This window comes from Acanthisitta chloris, unplaced genomic scaffold (assembly GCF_000695815.1).
Source record: "Acanthisitta chloris isolate BGI_N310 unplaced genomic scaffold, ASM69581v1 scaffold1656, whole genome shotgun sequence".
NCBI classification, from domain to species: Eukaryota; Metazoa; Chordata; class Aves; order Passeriformes; family Acanthisittidae; genus Acanthisitta; species Acanthisitta chloris.
Window position 1 is genome coordinate 30,011 of NW_008679526.1, and position 14,357 is coordinate 44,367.

The window sequence follows — 14,357 nt, forward strand, 5'->3', positions numbered from 1 at the left end:
GAGCGTATGTCTGTCTAACCATTATGCCAACAACAAATGCTATGCCAGACCATGGACGGTTTCTGATTTTTCCACACCTTTAATAAAGAAAAAATAAGACGCTGAGATCGAAGCATTCTCTCACACTGTGTGATTTTTCAAGTGTCTCCAAGCATGTACTATTTCCAGGAACAGCATGGAATACACTTTCTTGAAAAGCCACAAACAGTTAACCGTATGGTTAACCTTTGTCAGCAAGAAGTCATGAAGGGGTAAAGAACTATTTCGACACTGAAATCTTCAAAGTCTGGCTCTTATTTCTTGGGCACATGAAGATAACAAGCTTCACAAGGTAATACTGGCTCCTAAAAGTTTTGTAAAAAGGTGCTCATGCTTTCCTAATACCCTGAATTTTAATAGTGAAGATCAGAGTCTTTTTTCTACAGCAACAGGTGAAAGCATCCTCAACATAACTCTCTCATTTGCACTTCAATAAGCACCATCATATTACTATTTCTGATATTTGCACAAGTTTAGAAAGCCTCCCACTAGCTGAAAGGCATCTTGAAGGCAGAAAAATCATTTCTATATGAAAACAAAGATATTATGACTGTTGCAGAGTGACAAGACAATGAAGTAGAAATGTTTTCAAAATCAGAACAGTCAAAGAAGCAATTTACACTATAAGAAGCTTACCTTTGTTGAGAGCACTTTGAATGTACTTTGCTCTGGCACTATAGAATGAAGAAGAACAAGCTTCAAGTTGTAGTCTTCACCTGATGGAAGTCTCACTGATGCATTCACCTGTTAACAGTTGAAAACATGGCTCAGGTCATCTTTGACAGCAGTTCCATTTTCAAGTAAAGGACTGTCATTTGGCACCGAGATTAAGTGATTATAATATCAGACAATGCCAATACACTATTGCATTATTGGACAAGGTCTTCTTAAGTATACTAGAAAATGAAAAGGAGATTTCAGTTCTTGCCATAGCACTCAAAAGTACTGCCAAGTACCCAAAAACCCTATTACCTTGTCAGCTTGATCTGTACTCTTTTGGAAAAGAATTATACAGGAAATGAAGCATCAATATGTTACTAAGAGAACATGAAAACAACCTGCAACTTCACTTCCAAGATACACAAACTAGATAGCAAGTGGTTACACAACTTAACAACCAAAAGCAAATTGTAACCACCAAGTACTTCTGGTAGTTCGTGAAGTATCAGCTGAGTTGAGAATAAGAACCTAACTGTTCAACATTCTCAGCTAAATTAAACATGAACTTAATTGGTACAACATATGGTATTTCATTAAAGAGATTACTGCACTTCCTTAAAATATATATTTTGGTGCTATGCACAGTTTTAGTGATGCCAAAAGCAAGAAAAACCTACCCACCAATATTCGTTCTCTTTCTGTAACTGTCCTAAAGCAACTCATTCACACCTATTTTCAAAACACCTTCTCTCTGGCCATTCCTTCTCCAGACACATGCATACTATTAACATTCAGGTCCAAATCACTTCCTGCCCCATCCCTCCGAACACACAGACAGCTGCAAACCAGATGTTCCTTTGCAGCCACCACACCACACTGTGCTCATGTACATATCCTATGGACACTGCTGTCGTCGTCGATCCTGGTTCACCCAACTGGGCACATGCACACAAACAGCATAGCTGTACATAAAAGAAGCTCAGACAGAAGACCACCCACACCATTCTCTTCATGCTCCTGCAGCATGAAATGTTCACTGTTTTAGGTACTGCATCTTAGGGAATTTAGGGATGAGTATCGATAACCAACACAAATCACCTCCTTCTCCGAGAACTGCACACTGACATCATCCTTCTGTGCATTCTTGATCATTATGGTCACAATTACTTGGGATTCTGTTTGGTACCAGTCGTATCTAAAAAAAAAAAAAAAAAAAGGAAGTGACTGCAAAAACCAAAAGCTGGAGCAGTATTGTGTAATTTAATACATGAGAGAAGACATACAAAATAGATTCCTTCCCCCTTCCTCTAAAAAAGCAGTTGCAAAATTGACAAGCAGTCAAAAAACAAATAATTTTTTAAATCAAATTCAAGAAGTGTATCAAAATTCGATCACTTTCTTAACCAATTCATAATATTGTCTGTCTTCTATAAACTGAATGGCACTTTTTAGTTCAGGATCCTAAAAGTATCTCAGAAACATTACCCATACTAGGCACAATGGGACAGGCTGTGAACTAAGCTCAGCATGAGAATTAGAAACAGAAGCCAGAAGGCTCATGCCATTCCCCTCTTTCCCAGTGAAAGATCTCCTGAAAGTACAGGAGATCTGTACCAAAAGTGATGACACTGAGGAACACTTCACTCAGACTGCCAAGTTTTTAAAGTTAGCCCCAAAAAATTTCTACAGTCATCATCTTACTTCTCCAATCCCCAGGCCAAAGACACTTATATGTCAATTATTTTAATTCTCACAGTAAAGCTGAAGTCAACTTACTTGATCTTTGGTGGCAGAGGTTGCTGCTGCGTATTCTACTTGAAGCATATTCCATTGGAAAGAAAGTTACATTAGTGTAAGTGGAAATATACCATGAAGTACTTCTCAAAGACACACATCATTTTCATACTGATTACTCCCCTTTTCTTGATTCCAACTGCTCCCCTCTTCTTTATTTATATATGAACATGAATTTACAGGTGAAGCTCTTCACTGGTCTACTAGTCATTTATGCCAGATTAAGAATTTAAGTTTCAATTTACACTAAATATGTCAATCTCTAACTTAGAATCTATTGGTCAGTCATTTTATAAATAGCAGTAAGTTCAGCTTTAACTCATTTCTTCCTGGATAAGATGTATTCCTGAAAAACATACAGTGACTATGCTGCTAATCTGTAAATCACGAAGAAAACCTGAAATAGGTCTGAGAACTCAAGGTTTAACTTTTAAACATAAAAATATTTTAACTCCAAGGTCTGTCTTTACATACAATCACCATGCTTTCTGTACACTTTCCTCCTCTACCCTATTCTTAAAATGCAAAAAGTTGAAGTAACTATTAAATAAGGAGCAGAACATCCAATGCAAATTCCTTTTTTTTGGTCTCAAGAAAAAACAAAAGGGGAGATCAACATTTCTTATGAAGTTTTCCAATAACAAAATTGGAAACTGGAAGCTGAACAAGTTACAGCAGAAAAAAAGCCTGCACAAGCCACTTGCAAGATACTGGGAAAAAAAATAAAGTTAATTTCTAACAGTCCCCATCAAGTTAGTACTGACAACATGAGCCGGTTAATTTGTAAATTAGGCCACAGACTGCAGGCCAGAAAGTTAGAATTTAACTCAATGAATGCACAGTAATTGCCAGATTTGTATGCCACTCCCAAGAGTTTTCAGGGTTCAGATTTTGCAACCTTGGTCTCAAATAAAAGAACTCATGCTTAGAAGAAAAGTTAAGTCCTTCAGAATTACATGCAATAAAAAAGATTATTTTTAAAGCCTAGAAGTAAAGCTACTGAAACTCAAAAGCTTAACAAAGAAATCAAAATAGTGAACATATTAATGAAAACATCTTACCAAATCTGTCTGTGATGCTGCAGAAAGAAAAAAAGAGTTGCACTTTCAGAAAAAGGTATATTGAACTTATAAGGCATAACCTAATCTAGCTTTCTTCAATTACTCCAGACATTCTGCATTTATTCCAGTCTCAAGAGTAGAAGAGTTAAAAACATGTCAGTTCTACCTCTATTATTTTGGTTTTATGACACTGTACTTTTTAATCAGATTTAAATCAGCAACTTTAGTGTAAAGGCACAGCTGCAATATAAAGCACATTCTGATCACCCGAATGAACAAACTTTCTGTTACTTTCCTTTCCTTACCAGATACCAACACAGACTTTTTTTAAGAAAAGAAACACCATGGCAAACAAACATTTTAAGGATCTCTTCCTGTGAGTCTGTACTAGGTTTATCATCCATTCATCCATAGGAATAGAATCACAGAATTTAAGGGTTGGAATGGACCTTGCAGATCATCTAGTCTCAAGCCCCTCTGCCCTGGGCAGGGACACCTCCCCACCAGATCAAAGTTCTCATCAAATTTTTATCTCCTGCTAGGCAAACCTCATTGGGAAATGAGGTGGAAATCTGGCAGAGAAATCCACTCGTATGACTTTAAATATACTGTAATACTTGCATCTAAACTACAGCTCAGTGTTCTCCCTTCTAAATACGTTTTCCTAAAATATTTCAGATTAAGTATGATTAAGAAGAAACAAACTTTCCTTTTGCTTCTTTATAATGCACACTGCTAAAAAGAGATAAAGCTGTAATGAAGAAATCAGAGTTGCTGTTTTGTGGTGGTTTTTTGCTGGTTTATCAGAGAATTAGGAAAATGGATCAAAAAAGACAAGATGGTGATGAATATGCAGGGTAATACAGGAGAACCGAGTTGAACCAGACAAAACACTGAAAAACAATTACGACGCTAGAGAAAAACAAGTATTATAACCTCTTTCCTTGAGAGGGCAAAGACAGTTGCCATCCAAGATAACTCCTTGCAAGTAAGACTTGCATGTAGATAATGTGACGTGGCAGTCACTTATCTAATTTCTCCAAATAAAATTAAACCTGGCAAAAATGTCTTAGGAAGCACAGATTTGTTCATTCCTACACAACACAAAAGGGTTCTCCTCTGTGGTTTTTAAGTCAGCAGGTTGACATGAACTTAGTCTACTGTCCCATTCTCCCATGCGCACCACAAAGAGAAGGAAAGTCACAAGTGGAGGAAAAAACTACACTGACTACTCTGTTCTCTCTCATTAAAATCCACAGACAGTTTAAGCACTGTGGATGAGTTAACTGTCACGGGCATCTGTCTGTAGGAAGGTATGAAAGGAAACTATACTTACAACTCAGTGACTACCATGGATAAGATACAAGAGCAGCAATTAGCACCTAAGACACTCACCATATGGAATTAAGGAGTAAAATCTCCAAATTTCCACCTCTTCCCAACTTTGTATTCTGCAAGACTTGAAAACCTATTCCGATGTAGGTTTTAGATAGCAAGCTGACACACACTTCTACAGTTAAAATTAGTTCACAGCTGTGCATGAAAATGAGTAAATTAATGATGATTGTCTGAACTCTAAACAGGTACTCCCCTGTTTACAGCTAATTATTACACTAAAAACCTAATATTCATGTTTCTCTAAATCTGAAGTACACAGGTGCTCGGGGTGTACACTCAGAGAAACAAGAGATATCAAGGGCATATCAAATCCCTTATGAAGTAAATGTGGTTTTTCTTACCATTTAATATTTCTTCACATCTTTTAATCCAAATAGTAAAGGTATCATCTACATCTAGAAGAGAACAAACAGTAACATTCAAAATCTTCAAGCATTACACATATCACATAGAGAAAAAATTCTCTCAATTGCCAATTGGAACAATCCATCCCAAACTAGCATCAATTTACTAAAAAAGGTATTACTTCCTATTATCTTCTTATAACTTCTGTCACTCAGGTTAAGCTTTAAGTATTTTTGTGAAACTCCACTATTTAATTCTGTTACATTTAATTAAATTCAAATTAATTTGTCTGAACTGACCCAAATATGCTCTTGCATTCCAGTCTGTTCAACCCCTGTGTAACTGTTTAGAAAGCAACCAGCACAGTTTGACATTTTTATCAAAATTATTTTTTGAAACAGTCACACACTTCCTCTCCAGAGAAATGTCAGAGGAGATAGTCTGCTCTGAGGACAACCTGAAGTCACACAAGTTGTCACAAACCCCAAGTCTTTTCTCCTGGTGATTTCACACAAGCCTTACAAAGACAAATAAGTTTCAGCAATGTTAGAAATACATCGGTGCCAATTCTACCCTACAAATCAGAATCACAGAAGTTTAGAAGACCTGGCTATTCAAGGAAGCTTCCCGGACAGAATGAGTTACTGGAAAATAACTAAAAGGTAGCATAGCCATGTAACAACAGGGTGATCACCTATTTCAACAAAATTACCAGAAAAATCTTTCACAGTCAAGAAAGTGAAAAAGTAGCAACATTACTGACCAGCTGCTAAGAAAAGCTGAACTTCTCTTTTTACAATTCAGAGAATTCACATTGCATTATCCTCCCAAAGAACTTATCAACAATTTCTATTAATAAATCTAGTCCAGAAAACCTAACTTTGGGTCTTCACTTACTGAAAATCTAGTAACTCTCAGAATACAAGAAAAGTACCTGCCAAGAAGTTAATTTTAAAAAGTTGGCACATTCCTCCTTTACTAAATTAATTAGGTAGCCATGGAAAAAAGAAAAACAACCAAAAAAATTAGAGTATAGTTGTCCTAAATCCACATAACATACTGAAGAGTAACGGATTACACTCCTCCTTCAATCCAAGGCAGTAAGAATTCCAAAACTCCACACAGATCTGGTCACAGGGCAGAGTGAAAGGAATCTTGCACCCTAATGATATTTTATAAAATAAAGAAACACTGCACATTCAACAACTCATGAGATCAAGCCCCTTTTAGATGTGCCTGCAGGTGGGTAATGGGAAGCTTGCTGTGGTAGCCTGGGCCTGTCAGTCCTGCCAGCAATGAGCACAGGTATGAAGCTCATTGCTGTTAGTACTCTAGGTCAAGATTTAAAACAGCCCTCACTCAGTAAGGAACAGAAACCTGTACTGGTGTACTCCTGCCCCCTTGTGTGACAAAGAAACCAGCCTTGCCAGCAAAGAATTCCCCACCACAGCAATTCTCCCTGAGGCAGCAACAGCTCAAGTCTTCTCTATCACCTGCTTAGCAGCATGTGGCAAATTTTCCCTTTGTGCTTTGTTCATTTTGCACTACCTGCATTTAACTGTAAGTTAACTGTGTTGCCAAAATGCCTACACTCACAATTGTTTTCACCTGGGATCCAAACATTCCACAAAGGTAAATTCTGTTACTGGCATAAACTTGCCAGCAAACCAGGTAATATATGTAAAAGAATAATTAAGTTTGTATTTTTAAAAAGGCCTTCAGGAGACTACACATCTCACAGCAGGCCATGGAATTTTGTAAGGAGATACAGCAAGCACAGCAGAAACTATCTTCAGATGAGAGAGTAATCAGGAAGTGCTAGGAAACTGCAGAAACACTTCAGCTGAGCAAGCACCAAAACAATGGCAAATTAAATTCAAACAGGTAGAAGTCAAGCATTGTACTCAGGGATTCTGAATTAGCCAAGAGGATCCTGATATTAACTGACTTATCAAAAAATGTATTTGCAGCTCTGTGTGCTGTTGCACTCCACAACACAAATACTATGTGTGGTTATCCATGCACATGAAAAACCTCAAACTGCTTGCTTGAGGTGGGGCAAGAATCTGAAAAAAATAAAGATTAGGCATTCAATTAAAATTTCAAAGCAATGAGTTTGGAGGTCTACAAGAAGTTGCCTACCAAGTAAGGAAAGCTATGTAAGTCACTGGAAGGAATTACTTCCTTTCATAGAAAGATACTAGAGAACTTTACTACACCACAAAGACAAATGTCTCTCTACTGTAGAAACTAGTGGAGACTACCTAGTTTTCCAAACTACCTAAACTGAAAGAACTGCACAAAATTTATTTTTAACTCCTACTCCAGAGCAGCTTAAAGTCTCAGCTATGAGTTGCTGCAAATCCACCACATCCCCACCACCACTCCCAATGTCCAACACTGCTGCACCACTTCACTTCTTCTGGCTTCAGCACTCAGACCCTTTATTAGACCATTTCTACACATTAATCCAGGGCATAAATAGTTCAAAAATAGTAGCTTTCTGCAGACTTAAGGCATTGGAAAAAGAGGCTAAACAAGCACAAGAGTAGGAGGGAGCATGATCACTTGGCAGCAAGCACAAACTATCTTACACTCCCAGTTTTAAACCAGAGGATCAGATCATTTATTTGGGAGAGACAAAGTAACCAAATTTTTGCTAAGCCTTCAGGTCCTACCCACTGTAACAGATCAGACACCACACTACAAAGATCTTAGACCACAACTGCTTATCAGATTAGTGCACCCTGCTCTGTGTAACTTTTCAGGGTCCTCTTTTACCATTTCCTACTGCTGTTCAGAAGGAAGGGAATGGAATGAGGAGAGGATTTTAAATAAAATGGGGATAGGAGGGCAGAGAAAGAAGCCACAACCATCTTGCAATAGTTTTGTTTTCTGCTTTCCCATGTCTTCTATCATAGCTTTCTATTTTAAACTACTCCTTTCCTGCTTACAGAATAAAGTCAGGTTTTGAAAAAAACTCTAATTGTGCCCAACTAAAGAGGGCCCAAGTCCAGCTGGGAGGCCCACACTTCAAGAGGAAAAAGAAGATATAATAAACAGGCTTCTATAATTAAGAGGTATGTAATGTGAGGTAAAAATCCATTTTGCCAGTTTGAACACCCATCAAGTTGCACATTCTTTCTAAAGACTGATCTACCAAATTGTTTAAGAATTAAGAAATTCCAGCTATATATAAGGAGCCTGCTCTGTTCAGAAGCTTTTCTATGACACTTATCACCACACCACTGACACTATTTATTTGCAAGACATCCAAGGAGGAGGAAAACACTCCTCATTTTATAAAGAAAACAATATATCATATACTAATTAGTGAGAATTTTGATGTACATTTTAAAACATTTTTACATTTTGATGCAGTGGTTTCACAGATATTCCCAAAAGATTGACAGATTAAGTTAGGCACCTAATTCATTAGCCTTCAAAAAGAAAAAAAAAGAATCTTTGGTCTTTGCTTTCATCTAAGACATTACCCATTTTTTTTCTCATAAGCCAAGGAGTGCTGTACACACAAGAAATGGTAATACTTACTGTCCAACCTCTGTCCCTCTCTGAAAGATTCTAAAGCAGATGCATAGTTTTTGATATGATATTCACCTAGCCTGACACAAAGAAAAACACAAGAAAAGAATAATTACTTCTTAGTCTAATCCACATTCTACAGATGACACTCTACTGGTTAAAATGACACAGGTAGGAACTTAAATCAGCTAAGAGGTGTGGTTTTGAAACGGCTCAGGCGTTAAGATAAATCACCTCAAACTAAAAGGTTTCGTATAACCACTGCTTTATTACAGATGGGCTGCAAGCAGCATGGCATGAAATGTGTTCATTCACAGTGTTGCAAAAAAGCTTGTACAGAACCATAATCCAAACACTATTATTAACCTACGGATTACGAGAATATTCACAAAGCACAGAATATGATACATACCCTCTTCTGAGGAGCGCTATAGCGTTACTGGGGTTGAGTTCTAGGGACTTCTTTGCATCTGCAACTGCATCTGTTGAAAGTCAGTTTAAAGTTGAGAAATATAATAATAATTCTATAGAAAAAGCATCTTTTAGTAGAGGTTTTTTTTAGGGTGTATTATGTTAGCTCTCTTAGCTCACACAAATTACACTGTTTGAATCAAATCTAGCCACAATTACTAGGGATGAACCCTTCATTCAGCTCCAGAGCTCTTATGTAAGATGTAGCATGACTTTCATTTAATGAAATCCTCTGCTTAGATCCAGAGTGTAAATCTGTTTGTTTGATTTTTTTACTGGGAAGAAAAAAATAAACCAAATCTTATTCAGTTAATCTTTTTCCAGGGCATTATTCACTTATCACATTTCCACCATGACAGGATTCAGTCCCTACCAAGAACTTAATGGTGGAAGATGCTTAAAACACAAAGCTTGAAATCTGCCTAAGAAGTCTACTTAAAAAAAAAGCTGCCAAGATAATCCTGAAAAGCTGGGACTCTGGGGTACCCAATTCAGTGAAAGTTTTGCTGGAACAAAACAAAGAAAACTATGAAATTATGTACAAACTGTAAAAGCAGCATATTAAGTTACAGATAACACTTTCTCTTATTACTGTATTTAGCTTCAGATTGAAGTCATCTTCTGTAAGGAATGTGTTATAATACAAGTGTAAGAGGATTCTTAGGGCTGTCTGAAGATGTTACCAGCATATTTCTGTAGAAGAATATGAGCATAAGCTCGTTGACAATAATATTCAGCGTCATCTGGACTCTTTTCCAAAGCTGCTGTCAGCTCCTGTAAAGACACATAAAAAAATGAAATGGTACCTCCAAAGTCCCCATAAAAACACAGTACCAAACTCTGTCAACTAAGAGGCATTTCAGAAGATAACATCCTAACTGGCATTTCTGTTTACATGTTGCTTAGTTCTCAACCACAAAGCTTAAACATCACAGCTTGAAGTACAAGGAACCTGCCAATTACATCAAATTCAAGCAGCCTGTTTCTTACTGCAAAGGAAACAAGACTTTCAAACGCTTTAAACATGAAGTCTAAACACACATGATCCTCTATATTCTAAAGACCCTCCTACAATTCTCAGCATATCCGTACACAAGTCTACTGGATTTGAGAGAGCACTGCTGTATTAGGAGTTTGTAAGTCAACATGCAGTATGTCAAAACACTGGTGTGGGGGGAACATGCTCAAAGCACTGTAATAGCACAAAACATATTACTGAGCATAAGAGATTGTTTCAATTCATGCTGAGCACATAAGCAGGAGAACAAAAGACTTAGGGAGCACAGGGCTCAGAGGAAATATTGTTGTATGAAAATAACCATAAAGGAGTCCTTTGTTAGGGGAAATCACTGGACACAGATCAAAATAATTATACTTTGCTCTCTATGAGAAAAGTTTATGACTTTTGCACACAGAATAAAATCACAGTGACTTGATGCACACACATGCAAAGAGCACCTCTGATTCTCTCCTAATTGGTGAGAGAAGTTCTCTGCTAGAAGACACTAAGTCTTGCAAAGCCACTACAGTACATTATTCCAGTTCAGTAACTCTGTTTGCTACATTGACTTCTACTCAGGCTTCCACTTGGAATCTAGCACACATGAATGTAGCTAAGATACAAGCTTTAAACCTGCATAAATATTGGTACAGCACAGCTGCCAAAATTCTGTGCCACCAGCCAGAGAAAAAGGAAGAGAAGGAGGACTTGCCTTAGTTCTAATTCAGATCAATGTCTTTTTCTGTTTAACAGATGTCATATAAACTGTTTATGCCAACTAGAGTTAAGCAGCCAGAACAACTTCTTTTAGCAGTAGCAAGTTCTTACTAGTGTAAGATACACAAACCCGTTATATAGGTAGAGCACATAAATCCAAAACCTTGGGGGTCTCTAAAGAAAGTGGCAGGCAGTAAACTATTGTGACTTGATCTAATTGTATGGATGCCCTCCTGAGTCAATCAAAAGCAGTTGTCATTATGGAAATAATGGCTACAGGTATTCCACATGGGAGGGATGTGAGGCAACTCACACACTAAAAATGGTCTGTATTATGCTGACAGATGAAGCACTTTTGCCACCCAAAACTAAGCAGGGTCTGACTCTGACACTGACCATTACAGGTACATTCACGAGCAGTCTCTCTTCTCTTAAAGATCACCTCTCCCTCCAAACATTAATTCATGATTTATGCTGATGACAGAAACACCAATTAGAACCAGCAACACATGAAGGGAATCTTCTAAAGAACTAGCCCTCACTCCAGGAATGCATAGCACACCAAAGCCAAGCATTCCAACAGTGTGAAACTCGTCTCTTGGCTGGTTATCAGTAAGTTGTCACACCTCATTCAGGTACACACACACGGAGTAAGGAACTCCTATAAGCTATTTGGGAAGCTGAGTAATACTTGACTAGCATCAGGAACTCCAGATTATGGACATCGGGAACAGTTACTTAGAACAAGCTTAGACTTTGTTCTCACACTCAAGTATGTATTTTCTGTAGATTTTGACCTAAAGATCCTTTACCCTGTGATCAAATTGCAAATCTACTCCTAAATACATTGCAAACTTTCACGTCCCTCCATGCTAAATGATAAAAGAGTTTGTATGACTTAAAGAATCACAGAATACTCAAGAGTTGGAAGGGACCCACAGGGATCGAGTCAATTCCTGGCCTGGCACAGGACAGCCCCAAGAATCAAACCATGTGCATGACAGCATTGTCCCAATGCCTCTTGAACTCTGTGAGGCTTGGTGCTGTGACCACTTCCCAGTGCCCAACCACCCTCTGAGTGACAAACCTTTTACTACTATCTAACCTAAACCTACCCTGATGCAACTGCAGACTATTGCCTTGGGTCCTGTCACTGGTTGCCAGAGATCAGATGCCTGCTCCTCCACCTCCCCTCACAAGGAAGTTGTATGCAGCAATGAGGTCTTCCCTCAGTCTCCTCTTCTCCAGGCTGAACAGACCAAGTGACCACGGCTGCTCCTCATATAGCTTCCCCTCAAGGCCCTTCACTATCTTCCTTGCCCTACTCTGGATGCTCTCTAGTAACTTAGTATCTTTCTTATATTGTGGTGCCCAAAAGTGCACACAATATTCAAGGTGAGGCTGGAGCACTACAGAGGTAGAGCAGGACAATCACCTCCCTTGACCAGCAGGCAGTGCCTTCCCTGATGCACCCCAGGGCACGGTTGGCCCTCCTGGCTGCCAGGGCACACTGCTGGTTCATATTCAACTTGACATCAACCACGACCTGCATGTCCCTTTCTGTGGCACTGCTTTCCAGCCTCTCATTCCCCAGTCTGTACGTACAGTCCCAGGTGCAGAATCTGGCACTTGCCCTTGTTAAACTTCATACCAACTTTCAAGATGGTGATTGCCCAGTCCTCTGATTTATCAAGGTCTCTGCAAGGCCTCTCTGCCTTCAAGGGAGCCAACTATCCCTCCCAATTTTGTACTGCCTGCAAACTTTCTTAGTCTCCCTTCCAGGTGCTTTCTGTCTCCGCATAGTAACCCACTTTTCAACTGAAAATGAAGAGTTACTGATGAGTTCACGGCTTTATCATTCAGACAGTATGAAAACAAGGATAATAGTCTTGCACAGAATCACAGAATCAACCAGGTTGGAAGAGAACTCAAAGATCATCGAGTCCAACCCTTTCAAATGCATCAGATCCAGGTGCAATGATCTGCAGGAATTAAAGGAATCAAAAATCCAGATGACACAGCGCAGAAATACCAGGCCACCTGGATACAAGTCTAGTCAGGTATGGAAGCAACACACAGCATCATTTATACAGAACCATGTCCCAGATGAGCAATATTAAGTACATGAACTAGAAGATCAGACCTAAGACCATGCAAGCAGTGTACCACCTGGCAGACCCAAGCTTCTAAGTCAGCAAAATGCTACACTGAACTATGGGACCTACTTGTACAGAGACTACCGAGCACAATCTGCCTACTCCATTCAGGAAGTAAAAATAAAGGCCTTGACACTCTTTTACTGTGTCAAGCATTAAATAATGCCTATAGAACGTGTTACATAATATTCTGAAGCACTGGATGCACAAAGAACCGAAATATAAACTAGAAAAACAAAGCTACTATGTAAATACAGACAAAAAAACCAACAGAAAAGCATGTTCTGACAACATTCCTAAATACTTCCAAAGACCTCTGGGCATTGGGGACCTTTTTGGCTTGTTTGCTAGTGGTTTTTTTCACCCCACAATGTGAAACATTTTTTGTTTTGCTATGCCAAATGTCATTGGCCATTCCAAACAGGATTTTAGATGTTCTTTATTGTTTGAAAAACGTCTACAAGTTACAGCCTAAACCCCAAAGAACTTAAAAATTGAGTTTCACCATTTTCTTTGTGGAAACATAACTCAGTCTCATTTTATGGTTCCACCACCTACTCTATTCAAACAGAAGTAAGCATTTACATCTTCTCCCCTTCCAAGCAGTTAAATAGAAATACTTATCCACCCTCCAGTTCTGCCTTCTCGTCAGCCCTCTAAGTTAAAATAACCTTAGAGAGCACATTAAAACATGTTAACACATGAATCAAAGGATCACCTCATCTAACCTCTTCTGGGAAAGGCAACCTAGATGAGAGTATCGAGCAACCTGTGCACGTGTGTCCCGAGGGCCACCAGCGATGGGCACTCCACGACGTCCATGGGGAGGCTGTTTCAGACAGTGATCGCTTTCATTGTATAAGAACTATATTTTTATGTTGATACGAAAGGAAAATGAGTTCCGGCCCCCACAACACACACAAAAGGATAAAAGCGGATCAGGGCAGAACAAACACTAATGAAGATGGAACACATTTCTCCAGCGAGCCTGGGCCGTTCCGACCACAAATCACAACGGATTAAGCTACGTGAATTCCCACCTGCCCACACGGAAGAGAAAGTTGGTTTGTTCGGCTTTATTTTTTTTGCTTTGCCGCACAGGCAGCACCCGCACGGTGACAGGACTCGCCGAGCTCAGGCGAGACACGCCCGGGCAATCCCGCCCGGCCCGTC

General features: G+C 38.9%; 1 protein-coding gene across 1 annotated transcript in view; it reads right to left on the reverse strand.

The window, feature by feature from the left end:
• The window catches only part of SUGT1 (SGT1, suppressor of G2 allele of SKP1 (S. cerevisiae)), a gene marked incomplete at its 5' end in the record, with an annotated part of 21,096 nt that extends 11,011 nt beyond the window's left edge, over window positions 1-10,085 (reverse strand). Inside the window, 8 exons of the mRNA XM_009077313.1 lie at window positions 676-783; window positions 1,798-1,894; window positions 2,476-2,501; window positions 3,555-3,571; window positions 5,294-5,347; window positions 8,850-8,920; window positions 9,253-9,322; window positions 9,995-10,085. Coding sequence (XP_009075561.1) covers window positions 676-783; window positions 1,798-1,894; window positions 2,476-2,501; window positions 3,555-3,571; window positions 5,294-5,347; window positions 8,850-8,920; window positions 9,253-9,322; window positions 9,995-10,085 — 534 coding nt within the window. The remainder of the gene's footprint in view (window positions 1-675; window positions 784-1,797; window positions 1,895-2,475; window positions 2,502-3,554; window positions 3,572-5,293; window positions 5,348-8,849; window positions 8,921-9,252; window positions 9,323-9,994) is intronic.
• Between the last annotated feature and the right edge of the window lie 4,272 nt (window positions 10,086-14,357).